Genomic DNA, 23813 nt, shown 5'->3' with positions numbered 1-23813 from the left:
GATAATTCATTTCTAAACACGTTTGTTAAGGTTTAACAACCTAATACAAATTAAGAGCGCCTACACTAAAGCATGTGGGGGGACAAAAAAAACAAAACAAAACCCAAAAACACAATTTCCTTCAGAACATCCGAGGACGGCTTCTCTTCTGCAGAAGTGGTCAGGAACCACGGAAACAAAATCAGGCAACCTACGAAAAAAGGGCAAGTCGTAATTAGAAAACAAAATCAAGAGAAAGAGACTAAGTGTTCTACAAAACAGCAAGCGGATACTAGCATAAGTGAACCCGAACGAAAATGTGTTCCAGTGATTGAGGATAGAACCAGCTGATGGGAAACATGCTGGCACCGAAGACATTTGCACTGGCACTAGTATTCCTCCACACATACATACACGCGTACAGAAAAACCACGTGTATGCCAAGAAGGAGGGTTGCACACTAAATGCAGCACAAAACTGGTACTTTAATAGCATTACCTCATTTGAAATAAACTACGCGTCATAAAAACACTAAACATACGTTAATCTCTAATAATACAACAAATTCAGTATCTCACGTACCATCAATGACGCTTCCTCAACGCTGCAGAAGAGAACAGAGAACGTCGCATGGCCGTCAGCCTTCTTTTATATTAGCTGTGTCGTCATTTTAGCGTCACGTGAAGCCATCCAATCAGCGGACGACATCAAGTCACGACGGAGAAGCAACGTCTTGAACGTGATATGTGTTAAAAGTCCGAGTATTTAAATAATTATAATTTAAATAATAATGAAGCAATTCTCAATTATTATTATTATTCTTACTAAACAGTTTGTCAAATGAAACAATGTACATCGTTTTTATGCAGTAGTAAGCAGATACTTTAAAATATATGAACACACTTTTAATAGATACTTTAAAATATACGAACGCACTTGTGTACTATTAACTGAAAGTTATGAATTTCCAAAAGGCCAAATAACGTTTCTCGGTGTCTTCTTGATCCAGACCACTGATGAAATAGTGAAACCCTGTCTACATATGGCGCGAAAATGCTTTGGCGTTTTCTTGTGTTGCAATTATTTGGTTGCTGTAGCACGTCATGTGTGAATGAGAGCAAACGCATTTTTCGCGATTAATGCAGAAAAAAACCGAGAACATACGCGCATATTTATTTTATTTTAGTTTCCTTGAAAAGGTCCACGTGTACGACACGTTTGAGCTGACTGGACGCGCGTGGAGGGCAAAGTTCACACGGAGGCAAGATGGCGGCTTCCTGTGACAGGTATTGTATTGCTCAGGCAGGATAATAGGATTATGTGTAAATAAAATCGAAGAGCCATACATTTGAAAAGCTCGTTTTTTACTTTACCCATTTGGTATGCATATTACATATTTAGATGTCCTCACAACCTATGAATTTATTCCTCACGGTGTCAGAAATATTTGCGGCATTTTCCTCACAAAAGAGTACTGTTGCGGTACAATGGAATAATGCTAAAAAGTTACCATAATCACGTACACTCGTGTCTGTTTGCTATTAAATAGCTTGAGTACTAGCGTGTGCGCGCTCGGGTTTCCGTTTAGTGTATTTTGTGAAGTATTTGGTGTTTTCTTTCAGTTTGTTGCCGCTGCTTCTGTTGTTGTGTCTGAGCGCTCAGGCTGTGGACCGCAGCAACTTTAAAACATGCGACCAGAGCGCTTTCTGCAAGTGAGTATGAAGAGCACCCTGTTACCTAGAAGTTGATCGACCTGGAAAACATGAGCTTGAATCAGAGGCTGTCGGAAAATGTATGTACGCTGTCATGTGATCTGTCTAAGAGCCGCTCAGGATTGCTTAGTCACGGTGGTTTGTTGTTAAGAGGGAAATCCCATCATATTTTTTCGATCCTTGGAATTAATATTCGTGCAGAGTAGTTTACAAATGTATTAAACATTAAGTCAAAAACGCCAGCGTGTTGCACAACGGAATATTTAAGTTAATGAGCCAGCATGCGCCCTCTGCAGGAAGACAAGCTAATAAACAGTTGCTGCCCAATTCTCCAAAATGCCTTACTAGAGCACTTTTCAGCATGCTCTAGTAAACTACAAATTTTCTTTAAATTCACCTACTCGCCTCACCTTTTTTTGTGACATTTAGGTATGAACAAGCTAAACGGGAAACGTGATTAAACAGTACACGAGTTTAGTTGTTCAGTCCTCCTGTTTTACTGCCAAAGCCTTTTTCTCAGATACAGCGTTTAGCCATATTCGCATTCAGAAAGATGCCCACCTGTGACATGTCTGGTGTTTTGTAGGCGTCAGAGGGAGCTGAAGCCGGGCCAGTCTCCGTACAGAGCTCTGCTGGACACGCTGGAGCTGAGCGACTCCAGACTCACCCTGCAGCTCATCAATGACAACAACAAGGTCACAGAATATACAGAAACAAACAGATCCGTATTTCCATTATGCATGTTCTTCTTTTTCGAGGAGTCGTTTCACTCGGGTGTGCGTCACAGAAAGAGACGTGTGAGGGACGTCGCGTCATGACGACTTTAAAATGCAGATCCTAAAAAATGTTTCCTTTGCCCAAACAATCATCGGACAGTGTGGGAGAGCTGAGACTCTTTGCGTTTGTTTGTAGGTTCGCTTGTTGCTGGAGCTGTACAGACTGCAGGGCAACATGACACGGGTGAAGATTAATGAACTCAAACCACTTAAGCCTCGTTACGAGGTTCCAGATGTACTCATCTCTGATCCCATTACCGAAACGTAAGTCGCGTCTACTCCTTCACCATCAGAACTGCTTTTTCTGTATACAGATGAAACAGCTACACATTTACTGAACACAGCCAGCCCTGGTGATTGATCAGTGCGATGGCCGGTATGATGTCTTAAGCCTGGAATATGCTACAGGACTTTTAAAACCTGAAATCGTACACTTGATAACTTTGTAAATCAATGCATCCAACATGTTCGATATCCTGGTCTACTGGGTTTGTAAATCAATTTTATTTTAAAACTGTTTAAGTCTGCACCGGCTCTGGATTTTAGTAAGCAGATATACTAGACCGTAAACCGAGTCAAAAGTTGTGTATTCCAGAATTTAGATATGGTGGCCAAATTAACATGATATTGCACTATTTTATTTAGCCAAACTAATGTACATAACATTTGCTGTACATTTTGAAAAACATTTAGAATTTTTGACTGAACCAATTAGTTTTATACATTTGCTACATTAGTAATACTTTTTTGTAAAATGAATGTGAAAAAAAAGTAATTAAGAATAAGAAATTAAATACTTAAAGATTTAATGGGCAAAATAAAATCTGCTTACAAAACATATTGGCCAAACAGAACAACTTTTTAGCTGATACTGTTCATTTAGAAATGCAAAATAGTGTCTGTTAAATCCTTCTTGTATTTTTATTTATCTAGAGAAGGTTCTATTTTGAAGATGGTAAATTGTTGCACAATTGTACCCCTTGTCATCTTTATAGAAATGATTGTTGAGCTGTGCTGTTTTGTTGTCTTGTGTCTTCAGGCTCTCCGTGGTGGCTCAGGATGAGAATAGTCTGGTTTTGTCTCTGGGCGGCAAAGATCAGCGTCTCATCGTAAGTGCTCAGCCATTTCGGCTGGACATTGTTGAGGGTCCTCAAGTGCTCATGTCACTCAACTCCCGTGGCCTGTTAGCCTTCGAGCACCTACGGGCACGCAAGGACACGTGAGTCCAGAAAGGCCATCGCATTCAGAAAGTTCACAACTGATACCACCTGCGTTATATAAATATCAAAAGGTTTAAATAATATTCAGTAAATAATACAAAATGCGAAAAAAGGTTAGCACTGCTTTCCTGGGCTGTATTTCTGATTAATTGAATATTTTTTTCACTCTTTCTACCTTTCATAAACGCACAGTCTTCCCGTTAAGAATGATAACAAAATTCTAACCTATGACCACGCACACTAATGTTCTGTTTATTACAAGCACACACTGCAGTTATACGATACTTGCAGGCTGCGTTTACACTGCAAAGCTTAATGCACAGATCCAATGATTTGACATTATGTAAAATTATCTACTTTCTTAATGCTGTCTGATTAATACTTCACCTCAAAATTCAAAGGCACCATTATTAAAAAAAGAAAATTATGCCTGTTTTTTTAGACAATCTACTTTGCATTATTTTCATGACAATTAAGATTTTAAAACAAATTTCAAACACATGAGACTGAGCATAATTAGTTATACCTTATCGGAATAGCTAGCTACTATTAAAAAAACTGTGAAATTAAAAACATTATTTCCTGTTGGTGACAAACCCCTTAAGGCTAGAATACAGATTCCAGGAATTTTTGCACAAAAATAAAAGAGGATTGTTTCTGCAGGAATGCATTTTCCCCCTCTGTGTTCACTGATTAAAATCTGAGGATTAATGTCTATTACTTTCTACTTGTAATCTTTCTGTTACTTCTTTTTTTTTTCTTTTCTGGCTTTCTTTGTCTGCACTAACTCTGTTAAATCAGGACTGCTTTCATCTAAGCCCAGTTAAGCACATCAGCGATCGTCAAAGTGACCTTAGCTCTGGTTTTCCCTTTCATCATCTTCACGGGAGCTTTCAAAAAGCTTTCAGAAAATATTTTAAGAATATTCACAGCATTTAGATGAAACGGCAACAACAAAACCTTAAAGCTTAAACTTGATTTTGAACAGGAATTGCATTGATTACTGGTTCTACAGAAGTATCTATAGGCATTATATACACACAACTTTGGATTCATGGTATGTTTCTGCACACTTCAATCATTTTGAATGACTACTGATGGAGTCCAAATGGTGACCATATAGGTTGGTTTGTGGTGTTTTGTGCTGTTGAAAGCACAATATGACTGACATCTGATCTGATTTTATAACGAGAATAAAAATATTCACATAATTGCCATCAGGTTAAAATGACACAAATTTTTTTTTTAAATACTGGGTTCTTTCAGATAAGGATAGATCAAGTTGTGTCAGAAATTTCATTCAGAAATACATTTGTAAATGTTTTTACTGAAATTTTCATCACATTCTATTTTCCTTCCCCTCTTTTTCTCAACTTTCCTCTCTTCTGTCTCGCTCAGCAGTATCTCTCATAAAATAAGTAGCACAGTTGGTAGCATGTGGGACTCGCTCAAGAGCATTTTCTCTAGGTAACACCCATTTGTCCAGTTCTTAACTGTAAAAACATTCTTAGATTTGTATTTCTTTTACTTAAAGGAATAGTTCCACCCGAAATGAATATTTTTTTTTCCCCAATATTTACCCATTCTCAGGAAACAATCAGGTACAAAAATGTTCATTTTGGGTGAGCTATTGCTTTAAACACAGTGTTTTAATTAACATGTTAGTTTAAATATATGTGTCACCCTAAATTATGCATGTACACCTTATGCAGTAGTGTACAATTTGCTTTTGATTTAGTTTAAGTGTATGTGTGTTCTAGATCGAAATAATAATTGTAGCCGATTTAGCATGACATTATATAGTCATAATATAGTGTGTTCAAACTCTACATTTTGTTGCACCTGGTGGATTTTAGATATTTACCAAAAAAAATGTACTCAATATGAAACCGTATTAGGTTAAACAAAACAAAAATAACAAGTCATCCACAAAAATGTACAGTATATTTGCTTTTGATAATTGTTGCCAGTTCTACAAATGTAGGTTGCCATCTGTGCTTCTGGCTCGGTTTAATATTTGAGAACACTAAATGATCAAGTAGATGAAAATAGCGTTTTGTGAAGAAACAAGTTGCCTATTTTTTTTTTTTTTTTTTTTGCATTCACCATTTTTTTTTTTTTTTTTTTTTATACAGGTGATACATAAACTGTGTCCCAAATGATGCACTTATACACTATGCATTATGCAAAGTAATTAAAGCTGTGACAGCTGAGTGCATAAAGTGTCCAACATTCCACACTTCATATTTTTTTTTTGTTTTTTAGGTGCATTATCTGGGTATTTAAAGTGCGCTTTTTCTTTTTTAAAATTTTTCGTGTGCACATGCTTCTCGCTCTATTCATACGACAAAGAATAGCACACAAGCAGGCAATTTGGAATGTACTTATAATGTTTAATTTGTCCACTTATTCTGTGCTAATGACCAACCTACTTGACCAATGCCTTTTCATTGACTCCATCCACCATTGCACAGATAGTTAAATTAAACAAAAACATGCATTAAATAGCAGTTGCCGGTAAAAGCAAATGCTTGGTTTGTCTTGGAATCATCATGTATTTGTGCTTAATTGCAAAATGTTATCAAATACAGGTATTGCATTGCTCGTTGCACATTTGTATTAAGTGAAATTTTGCCTGCTTTGCAGCAAAAGTGAGTCAGAGCAAGCGACCGAACAGGAGAATGTGGAGCAGCAAACCAATGAGGTGTGTGTAGATGTGTTTTTTTTACAATTTGTCATTGTTTTTCACACAAACATAACCTGTTGACTTTCTTTATTTTCTTTTATTATTATATAGGATGGACAGATAAAAGAAGAAGAAAGTAAACCAGGCATGTGGGATGAAACATTTAAATCTCATACTGATTCAAAGCCCAATGGTACGTTGAAATGGGGTTAAATCTTATTTATTCTATAACATACTCAGTGGAACATTGGTAAGAATACTAATCAAGTTTGTTTTTGGTTTTTTAAACTCAGGTCCATCATCTATTAGTTTAGATTTTTCTCTACCTGGTGTGGAACACGTCTATGGCATTCCGGAACACGCAGATACATTTAAACTCAAAAACACAGAGTGAGTTTTTACGCTTGCATGAGATTGATGCGGGACACGCTAGCAGCTTAAAGAATAGTTCACTCAAAACGGGTGATGATTTAAGATGAATCCTCTGCTGTGAATGGGTGCCGCCAGAATGAGAGCCCAAACAACTGATAGAAGATATGCCACTGATCCAGAAGTAACCCACATGACTCCAGTACATCAATTAACATCTTGTAAAGTCAGAATCATTAGCATTAAATTGTTGCTTCCAGTCCATAATTCATAACACTTTCTCCAGTAAAAAGGAAGTCCATCTCCTGTCATCCTCTCACATCACAATACACCCATGTATTTATAACTGTTTTGGGCTGTTGTCCAAAAGCGATGCAATGTTACATATATCCAAATCCGTTTCAATGAAGAAACAAACTCCTGCATCTTGGATGGCCTGCGGTGGATTACAGCAAGTTGTAATTTTTGGGTGAACTATTCCCTTAAATAGAAAATGAGGATTTTTTTTTTTAAATGCAGACATTAATTAAAAAAATAAATATGTCAAAAAAACTGTATGCTGGTCCAGAGAGATTATTGCTGGCTAGTGCTTGGTTTTGCTATTAGCTGTGCTGTCCACCAGCAAAATCAAAACTGAATATATTTGATTAAAATTCCATTGTTATGAAATGTTACGTGACAGCAGCTGATCATTTATTAGTTTTTTTAGCGTATCATGCTGGCACAAAAATGACTGTTCCATTAAACCGTTGCTGTGTTGTTTTTCACAGTGATTCAGACCCATATCGGCTGTACAACTTGGATGTTTTTCAGTATGAGCTACACAACCCAATGGCCCTTTATGGGGCAGTTCCTGTCCTGATATCTCATAGCACTGACCGCACCATGGGCATCTTCTGGCTCAATGCAGCAGAGACATGGGTGGACATCAGCTCGAATACAGCAGGAAAGGTGAGATGAGCAACCTGGGGCCTGTTCCATAAAGTAACTTTACCAAACAAGCCAGGCTTATTTCAGTTAGTATGATTCATTTTGAAATAAATCAAATGACAGTAAGTCAGACTAACTCAAACCTGGCTTATTTGGCAAACTTGTGTTATGAAACACACCCCTGCTCTTTTTTTAGTTGTTTTAGTAAGTGGTCTAATGCTTTCGGCTGACAAGGTTAAATCAGAGAAGCACTATATATTGGAGATTTTTTTTTTTTTGATCAAGTGTATCAGTTTTGGTATAAGCAAAATGTCTTCAAATGTTTTATAACGATTCCTTTAAATGTGTGTCTCTGTTACAGACAATGTTTGGAAAAATACTGGACTTTGTACAAGTTTCTAGTGAAGCTCCTCAGACAGATGTACGCTGGATATCTGAGAGTGGTATTATTGATGTCTTCATAATGCTGGGACCAAAACCTGCGGATGTCTTCACTCAGTATGCCTCGCTTACAGGTGCACAAACACACAGGAATAGGAAAGGCCAACTGCATGTGGTGTTATTGCTGAACTTTGTGAGACATTTCATGTTGGTTTCAGCTTAAATGTGTAGTTCAGTCAATCTGTCATTTACTCAGTCATATTTTTCATAACAGAATGGCATTTTGGAGAAATGTTTGGTATAGTATTGCTGACTGCCCTCAGATCTCAAATTAAATGAATCGGGAGATCTGTAAAAACAAATGACATAATCATCACATAATATGTAGGTTGACAATAACCTGGAATATTTCTTTACCTTCATTAAATGTTGCATTTGGTTCAATGTTTACCTGAAAGAAATTTAGTAGGGAAACCAAACTTTACAAATAAACCAGGACTATCAAAATACACATGATTAACTTTTTGAGTTAGATTTGTATCAATAATAAAATTGCTAAATATACCACATCTCGCACATGCTCTTGGAACTAAATTTTGTTGGCAAACATCAACATGCATAGTTGTTAGGTTGTTATATATGCATACTATGCTAACAAAAAAACATTATGGATCGATTATCCATTTTATCCAAATCCATATTTGGGATGTGATTAATCACTTGATAACACAATGATTACAGTTTACTAGGTTAAGTGTATCTAAGTGTACATGTATCATCCTCCTAAACATACCCCTCTCTTTCTTAGGTACTCAGTCTTTTCCTCCTCTCTCTGCGCTGGCATATCATCAGTGCCGCTGGAACTATAATGACCAAGAAGATGTAAAGACTGTCGATCAGGGCTTTGATGAGCATGACATCCCGTATGACTTCATTTGGCTGGACATTGAACACGCAGATGGTAAGCGCTACTTCACCTGGGATCCCAGCAAGTTCCCCCAACCTAAAGAAATGCTGCAAGGTCTGATGGACAAAAGACGCAAAGTGAGTGTCTGAAATCTCATCTTAAATCCAATCAACAATTAATGGATAAAACCTATTACGTAGTCCAGAATCATAAATGTGTGACACTGCTTTTTCGGTCTCCTCAGTTAGTGGCCATTGTAGATCCTCACATCAGGGTGGACAGTGGCTACAGGATTCACAATGAGATTCGCTCCAAAAACCTGTATGTCAAAAACAAAGATGGAGGAGACTACGAAGGCTGGTGCTGGCCAGGTGTGTAGCTACTCATACAGCCGTCTTAAAATCAATGCAACAAACTCTCCAGAGCTCTGAAACGCATTTTCTCTGCTGAAGGTAATTCAGGCTATCCAGACTTCACTAACCCTGAGATGAGAGCCTGGTGGGCCAGCCAGTTTGCCTATGACCAGTACGAGGTGAGGGTTTCTGAACACATTTCAACATTAAAATGTCGACATTGTTGAGGTTAGTATTGTATTTGTATTAAATGTTGTGTGTCTTCGTCCAGGGTTCCATGGAGAATCAGTACATCTGGAACGACATGAACGAGCCGTCTGTGTTTAATGGGCCTGAGGTCACCATGCACAAAGATGCACTTCATGGTGTCTGGGAGCACAGAGACGTTCACAACCTTTATGGCCTTTATGTGGTGAGAGAACCTTTTTTTGTGATACGTTTGTTAATAATTTATTTTTTTTAAATAGCCACATCAGTTCTTTATTCCAAAAAACATTTAATCTCATTAAAATCATTCCCACATGTCCTGGCCACATTTTAAAATGTTAACTTCAAAATTACAAGAACTAAAAATATTCATAATTTAATATTTCGAAGAAGTTAAGCATACCTTTTTAAATAGTTTTTTGATTTATTCATGATTAGCATTATGAATCAATTAGGTAATTGTCACCAATTATTAATGAATATGTAAGTTTAACTTTGCTAATGTTAAATATTTTAATAGTATTAAAATTTCTCACTAGTGTGAAGATTCTGGGTAATGGTGTTAATCACATTCTCAAAAATATTCACCCTCCAGTAAAAACTGACAAATTAAGGTAAATATTTGCTGAGATATCAAAATAAGATGTGAGGTGGCCAAGTTCAGGTAAAAAGTGCAAAAGAGAATGTTTTCGTAAACTCACTGCGATTGGATACTTTCCAAACAACGCTTATTGAATTACAGGGTAAATTGACATGTGACAATTTGCCCTGCGCTCAGTGTAACGGGTTCACCTGACTTGCCATGTTATCGGTGTAATGGGTTAATCTGAACTCGTATCTTGGAGAGGAAAAAAAATGATGGTTGCAATCTACATTTATTATTCTTGTCAGGGTTGTATTCTGCATACATATATACTGTATATTTACACAACAGCTATATTAACTAGTGTATATTATAATATAACAATATAATATTAATTGGTCTGGATAAAATGTTAAAGAATACCCTCAGTATTAAAAGACTTGTGTAATACAGAGAAGGACTGAAAAAAAACTGTGTAGTTTCTTTCTTAACAATACTTTTGTGTACCAGCAAAAAGCGACCGCCGATGGCCTGATTCAGCGTTCAGGAGGAGTGGAGAGACCTTTCGTTCTGACTCGAGCATTTTTTGCTGGATCCCAGCGTTACGGTGAGTGGCACATGCTCGCATCACACGCCAGCCTTGTTTGTACCAGAGCGTTTAGTGACGTTCCTCTCTCTAATTTCTCACAGGTGCAGTGTGGACCGGAGATAACGCTGCCGAATGGGGCCATCTGAAGATCTCCATCCCCATGTGCTTGAGTCTGGGTTTAGTGGGCATCTCATTTTGTGGAGGTGAGTGATGAGAGGTGCTTACCTTTAGTATGCATGCTAAAATGCAAATGAGATGCAATTCTTGCAATGGGTGAACAAAATAACAGCCACCAAAAGTGAACTTGCTAACGCCTCTTTGTTGAGTGACAGCAAAAAAAAGTTTTTGTTAATAATAATAATAATAATAATAATGTCTGCCGTTAACCTCATGCCGTACCTGTCTTCCTCTTCCTCAGCTGATGTTGGTGGTTTCTTTAAACATCCCAGCGCTGAGCTTTTGGTGCGATGGTACCAGGCGGGAGCTTACCAGCCGTTTTTTCGTGCACATGCTCACATAGACACACCTCGCAGGGAGCCCTGGCTGTTTGGACCCGAGAACACCGCTATCATCCGGGAGGCCATACGCCAGCGATATGCTCTCCTGCCGTACTGGTACCAGCTTTTCTACAACGCACACCGCACCGGACAGCCTGTTATGAGGTGAGTCAGAAAGGTTCTAGAATTAGTGGAGGATTGGGGTAAAAGAAGAACAAAAATATGCCCTATAAGAGCAAAAAATGATGGTGAAATGACTCTTCAATCACTTTGAAGAGTTGATTGTGATATTACTTTCGAACTTTTTACAGACCTTTATGGATAGAATATCCTGAAGATGGCGCTACTTTTTCAATTGAGGATGAGTACTTGATTGGTGAGTTTTTATACATAAATTGTAGTACATATGTGCCCAAATAAATGTTGCAGAGAAGGCTAATAGGTTTATTTCTCTTCATAGGAAAGGATTTGCTGGTGCATCCCGTCACTGATGAGGGCGCTACTGGTGTTACTGCCTATCTGCCTGGGAAAGGCGAGGTAAATGTATTTAACGCTGAATGGCACGGTCCGGATGGATTTTTAGCTCTTCCAAGTCACTCTAAAGTTTCCTCTGGTTTCTCTTGTAGGTCTGGTATGATGTTCACACTTTCCAGAAGCATGATGGAGATCAGAGCCTCTACATTCCTGTCACCATGAGCTCTGTGAGTCCAGACATTTTTTTTATGACTTTTTTTTTTTTATGTTACTAAAATTGGTTTCAGATGATTTTCCTTACCATGACAGGTCAAAGGATTTCCTATACACTTATTTTAATGTTTTTTTTTATTATTGCAGCAGCATTTGTGTTTTAGCATTTATCAGACGGCTAAATCCTGCTTTGTGTCATGTTCCAGATCCCAGTTTTCCAGCGAGGAGGGTCCATTATCTGCAGAAAAGACCGTGTTAGGAGATCTTCGTCCTGTATGGAAAACGACCCGTACACTCTTTATGTTGCTCTCAATTCTCAGGTGATTCAGTATATACTAGTATGTATGAGTGAAAATCTGCTAAGGGTAATTACATGTAACAAATTATGTAAAGTTTTTAACCTTCTTATCAAAGATAATATAGAAAAGATAATATTAAAACTACAATACAAATGTAAGTTCCAGACTCTGTACTTATATCAGAATGAGATTTTTGGGTAATTGTAAAACAATGGATGTTCGAAGTGGGGTTTGTGGTTTATTTTATGGCTTAAATATATTGCATGTTATTCAGAAACTGACGGCTTTGGTTGTTTTATCGTCTATTTGTAACAAATTATTTCATTTAAACCTATGAAAATGCATGTGCTGTTGTAAATAATAGTAAAACAGTACATATGTTGGTGCTCAGCAAATGTTGACTGTAAAAACGTGATGTATTCAGCAGTGAAATCCAAACAGAACTCAGCTTTTCGTATCTGACATTGTTTTCACCTGTGTTTAAGTAACGTTTGACTACTTTCTTGTGCTTCAGGGCTCTGCTGAAGGAGAGCTGTACATCGATGACTTCCACACATTCAGCTATAAAGAAGCAAAGCAGTTTGTCCACAGACATCTGTCCTTCTCTGCCGACACGCTGTCTTCCAGGTCGGTCTGCTCTTTACAGATCTTCTCAGATCTTCTCAGATTGCTATGCTGTTTCTTATAATCTGGTCACTCATCTGTTTTTAATTTTGTTTCGTCAGGAATCTGGCCCTAGACTCCCAGTTTTCCACTGCCTCTTGGATAGAAAAGATTGTGATCTTCGGAGGCAGTCGACCGTCCTCTGCCACACTGAAAAATGCAGGTCAGTGTCACTGTTATAGTGGTTAACGGCGAATATCGTTGGCTTGCGTGTGATAAATTGCTTATGATTTCCCTTATGTTTAAATGAATAATAGTCTGCTAAATTCATGCATTCTCACAAGCTTCTACCATGCAGGTTCTTATCAGACAATCGGATAAGCAACAATTAAAAGCAGGCTTACTAAAAAGGGAGAAAATGCTCTCCATGGAAGTGTCCCCATAATATGGAAAGGGACATTATTTAAAGGGTTATTCCAAGGGTCAATCATTTGTCGTTCCATAAAAGCCTTATTCATCTTCAAAACACAATATAAGATATTTTGGATGAAAACTGAGAGGATTTTGAGAGGGTACAGTATGAAAAACACACTAATTCATCTGCCATCAATGCTTCAACCCGTACACTGTTCTGTGTCATGTATAAGGAGGTTTCTTTTATGTATGTACACTTTGATTTGAAAACGCATCTTTGAACAGCGTCCAGCCGATACTCTCAAATGGTTCTGTGGTGACGTGGAGAGACACAGAAGATTGTTGAATAAATGTCATTATTTTCATTTTCTTTGCATACAAAAAGTACTCTCGTCGCTTCATTACATTGCGGGTGAACCACTGATGGCAGACGATGTCTTTCATGGTCCTCTGGTTGTTTACTAGGAGAGGGGTCAGCACGGCTCCCGAACTGCATGCGTCCACCGCAGAGGGGTGCAAAATAAAATCAATAACTCTTCCCCTGCACTTTTTCTCGGTCAAGTGTGTTAAAGGGCCAGCGTGAATACAACTAGATATAAATTAAAAGGGAAAAGATGCGTTTTATTCGCATTTAATGCTATGTGAGCACTGAACGCTCCCATACGCTATGTTTTATTCAGTTATTTTGGTCATTTGAGTTAAGTAAATCAGGGTCCTGAATTAAGGCCGGTTTGTAGTAAAAAAAAAAAAAAAACTTTCTCTCTTTTTCAGATGGTACAGAGTCAGCTTTAGAGTTTGAGTTTGACTCTTCACTCGCAGTTTTGACTCTACGTAAGCCAGGGGTCAGTGCGGCGGCAGACTGGACCGTAGTCTTGCGGTAACACCGGGACGACGTGCAAACAACGGAGAAAAGATAAGCACTTGACCAGACACGATTACAAAATGAGAGACCAAACAAGGAACGGGAACATGCATAGAGGAACCGAGGAATCAGATGTTTTTAAGACCATATATGTGTTAGGGTTAGGTAAATTTTGAGAAGCCATCAGTGAAGTACAGGACCAGTGTATTAAGAGAGGGGTTTGATGACATTCAGCTCTGTTTTTCACAGAGCAGGCTGAAACTTCTCTTTTAGACATGCTTTTGACATTCAAATTAACAAAATTAAAAACTGGTTGAAAGTAAAAAAAAAAAAATGTAGATGATGTTGATTTATAATTTTTTCTTTTTCTGTCTCAGGTCGTTAAGTGTTTTGGCATTAAAAATAAATTTTAACCTTCAAAAATTAAAAATCATGTGCACCGAGATATGCTTTTTTTTTTTAATGGGCAATTAAGAAACTGGAAATTATGAATAGTCAAAAATATTTAATATTTTACATTAAATCTCATGAAACCAGTTATTTCACTCCAGAATCTAAAGAAATAACTACAATTTCATTATACATATTAATAAATCTACTTTAGGACCATTGTTTTAGTGGCTTAGCTCTTTTAAAACCAAATTCTCATTTGAGTAAGACATTTTCTGAATCTCTATTAAATAGACTATAAGGGACCGTTTTCAAAAACTAAATGACCAATGGAAAATAAATTTAGTTGGTAATATTTTAAAATGAATTAATAGATGTTATTATTTATACCTTTGTTTACTAGAGCACTGACGCCATCAGTTATTAGTAGTAAGGTTTTGTTAAAATAAAGAGAATAAGAGTGTAGAAACGGGGCTTGGTAAAGGTCTTTGAGGCTGTTGTTTGAAAGAGACCGATGAGTTTGAGCAGCAAAAAAAAAAAAGAGCAACCTTGAAACTCTGATTAAATTACCCAAGTTTTTTCAACGCTGAGCAGTCATGAGGATTGATTTTGAAGGATTTCAACGGAATAAAATGGATTTAAATATAAAAAACAGTAAGAAAAGCACACGAAAACGTAAAGTGTCATTGCAGTAAATGTCTCTGGCGTAGGAATGGTAGAAATAAAAGTGGCTCATCTGATATTTGGCGTGTGTTTATTTCAATTCATGACATTTTTTTCTTGTTTGTGCAAAAATCCGGCAACTCTTCAACAACACTTTCACAGATTTTTAAAAGCTACAGTTAACAAGTCAATGACCTTCCATAAAAATGAAGGCCTATATACATACTAGAAGTTGCTTTTAAGAAGGTTACGTTTAACGTAAGCCACTTCCTGAATCTATAAATGCTTTACTTAGTTACCTGCACATTTAGATGCAATAGTGTGTTTAACATAGAATCAATATAGTATAATCGTCAAACTAATGACAGCGGTATCTTCCTGTGGTTGAAACCGGCTCCTGTAGTAACTTAGTAACAATAACCAGGCAGGTGATTCATAACGCTTTATGTATGTTACGTAATGTTCTAGGTTCTGATCTATTTGGAATAATAAAAAAAGTTGAACAGACATGAAAATATTCTTTACAACGCAAGTCAAAAGTATTCCTGGGGTATAAATTTATAAGTGTGCAGTTTGTATTTTTGTTAAAACACATTAACTTCTCAACAAAAATATAAACAGGATTTAGGACTAATGTTCAATGTCACGTGATCCTTGAGAAACTATTCTAAAATGCATTTGTAACATTATAAACTTGCTAAATAGTATTCATTTCTGACCTCAAATATATGAATGGCGGCATATACAGCGTAGCGCAACTTGTTAACAATCAGAAATGTTTCTTGAGCAGCAAATCAGTATATTAGAACGACACATGACAGTGAAAAATCACCTTTTCAGAACACAGCATTTACAGAAACGGTTATAAACTGTAAAACTTTAACAGTGTTACAGTTTTTACTGTATTTCTGATCAAATAGATGCAGCATGGGTGAGCATAAAAACATAAAAGGCTTATAAAGAACATTAAACAACCTGCTCTCATAAAAATATGTACCTCTGCGCACTTTTTGTGCAACACTGTTTTTACGTGCAGTTTCAAAGAGAAATGTCCACTGAGTGACGCTAAAACACAGGTTCAATACCGCGGCACATTATAATGCTCCATAATGTTGGAAATATGCCCTACTCCACATCCAACCCTAAACTTTCCAGATAGTGTTAACAAAACTCCTATAGAAATGCATTTGTCGATACAACCGTGTCGTTACTTTTTTTTTTTTTTTTTTTTTTGTTACCGAACAAACCTTCCGTCTATTAAAACCCACAGATATGAAGCTGGATGTGAGTGACGCTAACGTTCAAAAGCATCCGTTTTCAAATATCCCAGCATGTTAATATCGTTTGAAAGCCATAATATGATCCTCTTTTCCTCCCACGTTTAAACTTACGATGGTGTGGATCGCTCATGAAATGGCAGGATTTTGCTGAGCGTCAGTAAAAGGGCTATGTTGCTACAACTAATAAAAATACGACACCGTCTGGTCGCTAGCTTTTAGCGTAATGAATAATGCAGCCTACGGAAACAGTCACCAAGAGAATCGGTGTGCAAAACATGAAGAAAAGACTCCTATTCCAGTCACTGGACGTATCAAAATCGGCACAGAGCTTATTTATAGGTACTAACGGAGTTTTTGCAGGCCGACTCATCAGTTCGCATCATTCTGAATCTGTAGGATTTTCCCATTGGCTTTTGGATTACTGCAAAAAATATTGTAAGATCTGTAGCCAACGAAGGCTTCTTCAGTCTATAAATTTGAAAGCCTTGAAGCTATATATACAAACGCAGGCTATAAATGAACTACAAACGTGTTACCATCACTGACCTTCAGATTGAAATGTTGATTTTGTCACTAAAGTCTGAGTAAATCAATCATCAATTTTTTTTTTTTTTTTTTTTTTTTTACACAACCTTGTTCCCAAACATTAGACATCCACGTCTGAAAGCAATGACCGCATTTATGGCATTTCGTGTGCTCGCTTTGAGGCGCAAGTAATTCATCATAAATGAAAATTATTATATTCGGTGGTTCTCTTATTTTATACAATATTCCAGTTTTGAGCACAAGTGTTCACATTCTGTGGATGGAAACGACTACTGATGTATTTTACGGCCTAGAATAAACTGTGAAGATAGCTTGTGTTCACCACAGACCTTATTTCAGCCATTTAACAAAAAAAAGAGGAAAGAATGATGGAACTGATTGAAAATGCTAATTTGTGAACTCATTTTGGCTTGCAAAAATCATCATCATCCTGCGGCCAACCCCTCAGTTCTGGGAGGAGTCGGTCATGGCTCTCAGCAGCATCTCGTAGCTGAGGAAGGTTACAGCGTTCACAGGGAACGCTCTCACGCTGTTCAGAAGAAGGCCTTTGAAGAAAACCCGCATGCCCTCCTCACGCACGCTTACAGTAATGCAGTTCAGCACACCGCTGTACATGCGACCGCCGCCGCCACACATCTGCAGTCGAGCCTTCACCACATCCATGGGGGTGGCACAGGCCCATGTGACCACACCAGCAACGCCACCAGCCACCAGCACAGCAGTGTTACCTGAAGACCACATTTTGCTTACCACTTGCTTTATCAGAACATGCATTTTGCTAACTATTTAGTAAATAATTAGTCCTAATGAATGAGTAAATTCTATGTATGTTCTATGTAATAATTCAGTGATTTGCAAAAGTATTCATACCCCTATTTTTTCACATCGCCCTACATCAATATAATCCATACTGCCAAAGCAAAAACTTACCTAAATATTTAGCTGAAGCATCTTTACACCCTCAAGGCTTTCTCATCGTCAATTTGGCAATTATCTGCCAGTCTTCTCAAGTTTCAACTCTGAAGCTCTGTCAGGTGGGGGAAGATGTACATGTTCAGGCTTCTCCAAAATAATTGATAGGGTTTTTTTTCCAGGCTGTGGCTGGGCCACTCAAGGACGTTCACAGAGTTGTCTATGTGTGCTTGGGGTCATTGTCCTATTAAAATGTGAACCTTCTGCAAAGTCTGAGTATCTGAATGAAGGCTATCTCTATATTGTGCTGCACTGAGTACTCCTTCTACTCTGATAAATTCTTTAATCCCTGGTGTTGAAAAACAGCCCCACAGCATGAGGCTGCTACCAGCACACTTTATTTTTGGGATGTTTGCAGGTGATGAGCAGAGCTGGTTTCCTTCAAATATGATCCTTAGAAATTGAGGTTCATCAGAGCAGAGAATTAATTTGTTTTAGGTGCTTATTTGCAAATTTCCAAAAGTGTGTATGAATACTTTTGCAAAGGCACTGTATGATACTACAAAGATACTAATATATATATAATATGCTATACATTTAATACATAAAAATAAACAACATAAGATAAAATATTCTATTATGAATGTACTGTAAATCTAAATTCATATTTTTGAAAAGAATTTTGAATCATTAAAATTAAATATGCAACATTTTAAATGTAATATCATCACCATCATCAACTACAAGCTTAAAAATGTAATATATGATACTACATATAAGCCACTTTATTAAAGGCCAAATTAAAATGAATACATTTTTAAAACCCATTTTAAATGTTTTTATTTTATTTAAATGTGTTTGGGTGCCTCCAAGACCCATATTATGAATTATTTAACATAACCTAATGGGACATTGTCATAAAGTGTTATCATATATTTCAGATTATTTCAGATATTTATTCATGCACAATTACCTGGTTGCTTCCCTTTCTCAGTCAGCATCCTGCAGATCAGCTCGTACGGCAGGAAGTAAACTCCAAAACATGGCACGTCGCGCAGAGCAAGAGCCCAGATCCCTCTGAAAAGGCCTTTCACCCCGTCCTCTCTTAAGATCACAGCGATGCAATGTATGGGACCTCTGTATTTATTCCCACCTGACTTCGTCTGGTTCTGCAGACGCACTTTAACCAGGTCTATCGGAGCTGTAACAAACAACTGCGAAGAGCGGATCAAATTAGAACAACCCAGTGGCATGCAATGCGTTGCTTTAGATTGTTTTGGACTTTTCTGGTGCGATGCCCAGACTTGCCTGCGCTAACCCTGAAAAACAGCCGGCCGTGAACACGGCAGTGAGCGACGACTGCTTGCTTTGGTCAGAGGAGCTGTGACCTGACCGAGTAAGGTAATCCAGCGCATTACTGTATGAACCAAAGGCCACAGCATTGCTGACAGCAACGGAGACGACCGGAAATGACATGCCTTTAAAAAATCCACGGAACTGGGGAAAAAAGCAAAAAAAAAAAGAAAAACAATTAAGCAATAAATTCTTGCTATCAAACATATGCCAGAGACTATGCATTCGCAACCATTAGCATTTTTGTCTGCATTTATTTGATCAGAAATACAATTATATTCTGAAATATTATTATAAATAGCTATATTTTAAACATAATTTATCTCTACATGGCAAAAATGAATTTTCAATAGCTTCTAAAAGTAGCATTTAGTTTCTTATTTGGCACTGCCCTGATATCTTTTTAATGCATGCCACTAGACAAAATAAAATCCCTTGCTATTTTTATTATGGTGTGTTGCTATGGTCCTGAATGAATGTCAGGCTCGGCAGAGACACCTGCATTCCCCAACTTTTTTCCCAGTTGCTCTGTTTAAACATTTTATTCCCCTTTATCATATAGTTTCTATTCTTCAAGACCCTTTTTAGATTTAAGACTTTCAGCCGTGTCTCTAGAAACACGAGCTAAACCTGTGTCTGTAAAACAGCTCGAGCTAAAGCGGTTTTGTTAAAGTTTCCATAGCTTAATTGTGTTTCGGCGTGATTTTGTAAATCGAATTTGTAAAGAATATGTGACTTAATAACAACAGCGTCGAATAGGGTTTGTATATATTTGTATATAAAACTGTATTTTAAGTATATATTACATTACACGCTGACATAATGTGCCTCTAAACTGTTTATATTTGTCATTACATCATCATAATATTGATTCCATTTGTATACATTGTATGAAGTTGTGATCAAAATGATTCATATTTGAAGTAAAATCACATTATGAAATTATTTTCCCATTTTTTCTGGCTTTCAAGAAAAACACCGTGAAAAGAAAGTGCTCTCATTCAAAAACAAAGTTTGCTAGACACCACTGGAACAAACAGAACTGTGTTTTATGGTCAGATGAAATGAAAAAAGTGATCTAAGGAAACCCTTAGGGTGGGTTTTCGAATCATATCAGGCATTAGAGGTTATCTCTAAGCTATTACCTTGGCAAAAGGAGTTTGCAAATGCAACTCAATAAAAGGGTGTGATTAATTGTGGCCAATGTGCATTGAAGGAAAACATTTATTTCGGATTGAGACCACCCCTCTCTTTTTAAATTCTTATTCTCAAATGAATATTGAGTTGTGTATTTTTTTTAAATAATAAAAGATAAAAAAGTTTAACAGTGCAGATTTATGCACAATGTAGTTTTTGATAACTTACTCCTTCATGTGTATATGTTTTGACCACACAATCAAATATTCCTCTATATACAGCCTGGGTCTGCAAGCGCACCTACGAGCAAAAGAAAGGCATCAACTGCATTAGTGGTGTCAGGGAATGAAAACCAGCCAATTATACATACTGAAAATCTATTATCGAAGAAACTCACCTTTACTGTGTCCAAAGGGTGTCCAACAACTAAACCAACAGCACCTGACACCACACATGATTAACCATTTGTTAATCATTGAACAGTTTGCAGTCTGAAATTATTAAATATTTATAACAGAGTGATTTAGTAATAGAGCAATGACTGTATTTCTTATAATTTGTACCATTTGTGAAGAGAGCAAATTAATTAGTAATAGTATAGTACTACTATAAAACCATTTTTTCATGCGCTGCTCATTTTTTTTTTTTATTTTGTGATGCATATTTTCATATTTATTTTTTTTAAAGACTAGTCCAAAGAAAATCTAAAATACACATTTAAGTAATATTTTTTATTACACTTGTGTCTGTCACTTTTCATAAAACATATCTTTAAATCCAATAAAAGGCAGTTTATTTCTGTCTGAGTGTTTTTACAGAGGGATGAAGTGGTGAAAGTTTACCTAACGCTGTGATTTATTTTTATTTGTGTCTTTTGTGATCATTATTTTTATTTTGGTGATATTTTTATTTATATCACCAAAAATGAACCTGAAAAAAGAAAGCTGAATCTGGCTTAAGCTGAAGTTAATTTATTTTCAGAGAAATGTATATATATATATATGATAGATAGATAGATAGATAGATAGATAGATAGATAGATAGATAGATAGATAGATAGATAACAATAACATTTCAGATATCTTGCGATAAAAATTGTATGTTTTCAACTGGGCAAAACACGGTGAAATCTATTAGTTACATGATTTCTTCTTCAGCTCTGTTGTATCGTCTTAATGCTTTTGAAATATAGGCTACCATCGTTTACGTATTCATTTTAAACGTATGAGGTATGAGGGGCGTCCTAAAGAATGTCACTAGTACTAAAACTTCTCAGTTAATGGCTGATAAAACCGAGCTGATTCAAAGTGATCTACCAGCAGATGTTTCCCTTGTTATTTCAACCTGACAAGTTTGGAATTCCTAAAACGAAATTACAAAGAATTACCTGAAATCCATCCTGCGACGAACTCGACAAACGGCATGGCACTTTCATTAAATAAACCAATGATAAAAACAAACTCTTCTTTAGTTAGTCCGAGGTGTTTTATGCGTGCAGTAAGAAACTATCGAATTAGCCGGCTAACGTTACCAAAGTTCAGACGCAGCGCACTGATACATGAACCTCGGCAAACCACATATAGAAAAGTCGACTCTATACAATATTTTTCAAGCAAAAACTCGGAATTAACGACGAAGCAGGATGTCCTCTTTGGGCAGAAATCATCTTGCTTCGATAAACTGAACTGTCACGAGAGAAACTGCAACGACTCTGGCCTTTTAACAACAAAACGATTTTGCATTTTTGGATTAAACTTACTGTTGCTAAAAAGTAAATAGAGAAAGAGGGGGTTTTAAGAGTATGTTTGGTCTCAAAGATCTGCTCTACTACCATCTGCTGGTGATAATGTACCTTGTCAGATATTTATCATGCTTATCATGTCTTGAAATGCTACTCTAGCTTATGTTGGGGAACTTTGATTTTTAGAAATTAGTAATAATAGAGCCATTCGTACTGTTTTACAAAGAGAAATTGTTACTGTGCCTGATATTTTGCCTCACTGAAAATTTGATTTGCTGGAGAAAAGTATGGATGTAACCACAGATATATAAATCACGGATAAGATTTAAACCTTTATTTCTTATTTTCTTATTCATAGATTGTATCCAGTCATCCAGTCATTGTTAATAGGAAGGTAAAATGCAAATTGTATTTTTGTAATGAATATGAGGAAACTTATTTTGGGATATATTAATATATTAGTAAGAATATTCGTTGTTTCAAACATTTTCTCTCTTATATGGGAAAATGTAATGAATTCTTTTACTTATTCTATTGACCAAATTATATATTCATAAGTGTACATTTACTAATAAAAAACTATTTTGTGGATCTGTTGACTGAAATATGCATTTATATTATATTAAACTCTGTAAATAAGAAAGCTGCAAGGACTGTACAATATATTTATTTGGTTTCATACATACAGTACATGTGCATATATGTATATCTTGTGACTGAATGGACATACAAAATAAACAATGTGTACCAATCATTTATATACATTGAAGATGACAAATTTTAATTGAGCATCTCTCTTGTTTGTCTTCAAATTGACCCTCGCTGGCTCCGTTGTCTTGAGGTGACCCTCGCTGGCCCCGGTGTCTTTTGATGACCCCCACTGACCCTTGTGTCTTCTGGTCTCCCTCACCTGCCCCGGTGTATTGTGATGACCCACACTGACCCTGGTGTCTTTTTGTGACCCTCGCTGGCCCCGGTGTCTTTTGGTGACACTCACTGGTCCTGGCGTCTTTTGGTCACCTTCACCTGCTCCGGTGTTTTGCCATGACCCGACTAGCCCTGGTGTCTCACTCATTCTGGTGACCTTCTACTCTCCTACTTCTGGGTCTCTATTCCTGAAGTGGCCTCTTCACTCTCCATGTCATTTGCTACGTGATAAAAATGAACAAGAAATAGATCAAAAATCTGTGTTTTGTCACTCAACATTTAACTTATTTAAACTCAGTCTGACCAAACTCTTCATTACTAGGTTACATGGGCACCAAACCAGATCTTTTCACCAACCTACTGCGTACCTGCAAGTGCATGAGCAAAGATTTCTCCAAAAACCTCTCATTCTTTTTCTTAGTCGCCCAAGTCTTCCAATTTTAGGCATCTTTAATCTGGAAAAAAACAAACAGAACAAACATGAAAACAAACTAACAAACACACTACAATAAATGACATACAATAAACTCAGCATCATATATGTGCATGTTGTATGTGATCTGTGCATGCATTTAATTAACAATGGTTTTTAGCGGCATATATCCGCACAAGTGTGTGTGTGTGTTCAGCATGTACTTGGTCTCTGAGAGCGGCAATTGTGGGACACACTCTTCATTAGTCCATTTGCTATCGTCCTTAAACACACAAATACATTTTCAACCGTTTTCAATCTCTTAGATATATATTTGAAACTTGACCTCATAACGTGGTATAAACTCACTGCTGAGTTACTGGTGGATGCATGAGGGT

At 36.9% G+C, this 23813-nt stretch overlaps 2 protein-coding genes and 1 non-coding gene across 4 annotated transcripts; 1 reads left to right on the top strand and 2 right to left on the bottom strand.

Annotated features, from left to right (window-relative positions):
• Positions 1–296: 296 nt before the first annotated feature.
• LOC122325624 lies at positions 297–431 on the bottom strand. The gene has a single exon (XR_006247363.1). It is a non-coding gene; the product is annotated as a small nucleolar RNA SNORA57 (small nucleolar RNA).
• Positions 432–1132: 701 nt separating this feature from the next.
• On the top strand, positions 1133–15184 carry ganaba (glucosidase II alpha subunit a). The gene is made up of 25 exons (XM_043219305.1): positions 1133–1265; positions 1602–1691; positions 2278–2386; positions 2604–2731; positions 3507–3686; positions 5089–5154; positions 6334–6391; positions 6485–6566; positions 6667–6763; positions 7513–7693; positions 8034–8187; positions 8862–9097; positions 9205–9331; positions 9413–9492; positions 9585–9725; positions 10614–10710; positions 10794–10895; positions 11111–11354; positions 11501–11565; positions 11650–11726; positions 11816–11890; positions 12083–12196; positions 12690–12802; positions 12901–13001; positions 13964–15184. Exons 1-25 carry the CDS (start codon positions 1246–1248, stop codon positions 14071–14073), a joined length of 2847 nt encoding a protein of 948 aa, XP_043075240.1. The 5' UTR covers positions 1133–1245; the 3' UTR covers positions 14074–15184.
• Positions 15185–15376: 192 nt separating this feature from the next.
• LOC122324696 (solute carrier family 25 member 45) lies at positions 15377–22362 on the bottom strand. 2 transcript variants are annotated; one of them, XM_043219307.1, is made up of 6 exons: positions 21723–22362; positions 20733–20826; positions 20564–20635; positions 19154–19342; positions 18819–19059; positions 15377–17661 (listed from the first exon to the last, which is right to left on the bottom strand). In XM_043219307.1, the coding sequence occupies exons 4-6, from the start codon at positions 19319–19321 to the stop codon at positions 17378–17380; spliced, it is 693 nt and encodes a 230-aa protein (XP_043075242.1). In that variant the 5' UTR covers positions 19322–19342; positions 20564–20635; positions 20733–20826; positions 21723–22362; the 3' UTR covers positions 15377–17377. The 2 variants fall into 2 exon arrangements, with proteins under 2 accessions (XP_043075242.1, XP_043075241.1); XM_043219306.1 differs by having other exon boundaries at positions 20733–20776.
• Between the last annotated feature and the right edge of the window lie 1451 nt (positions 22363–23813).

This window comes from Puntigrus tetrazona, chromosome 20 (genome assembly GCF_018831695.1).
Source record: "Puntigrus tetrazona isolate hp1 chromosome 20, ASM1883169v1, whole genome shotgun sequence".
Taxonomy (NCBI): Eukaryota; Metazoa; Chordata; class Actinopteri; order Cypriniformes; family Cyprinidae; genus Puntigrus; species Puntigrus tetrazona.
Note: the sequence above shows the minus strand (reverse complement) of the source record. Positions and strands in the feature narration are given on the sequence as shown.

Bases quoted from the DNA above. Each gene is read 5' to 3' on its own strand.
- ganaba (XM_043219305.1), top strand. From the start codon at position 1,246: ATGGCGGCTTCCTGTGACAG. The intron at 2,732-3,506 runs GTAAGTCGCGTC...TTGTGTCTTCAG, and splicing joins TCTGATCCCATTACCGAAAC to GCTCTCCGTGGTGGCTCAGG. The intron at 9,098-9,204 runs GTGAGTGTCTGA...CGGTCTCCTCAG, and splicing joins TGATGGACAAAAGACGCAAA to TTAGTGGCCATTGTAGATCC.
- LOC122324696 (XM_043219306.1), bottom strand. From the start codon at position 21,759: ATGCCGTTTGTCGAGTTCGTCGCAGGATGGATTTCAG. The intron at 20,636-20,732 runs GTGAGTTTCTTC...TTTTGCTCGTAG, and splicing joins ACCCTTTGGACACAGTAAAG to GTGCGCTTGCAGACCCAGGC. The intron at 17,662-18,818 runs GTAATTGTGCAT...TGTGGTCTTCAG, and splicing joins TGAGAAAGGGAAGCAACCAG to GTAACACTGCTGTGCTGGTG.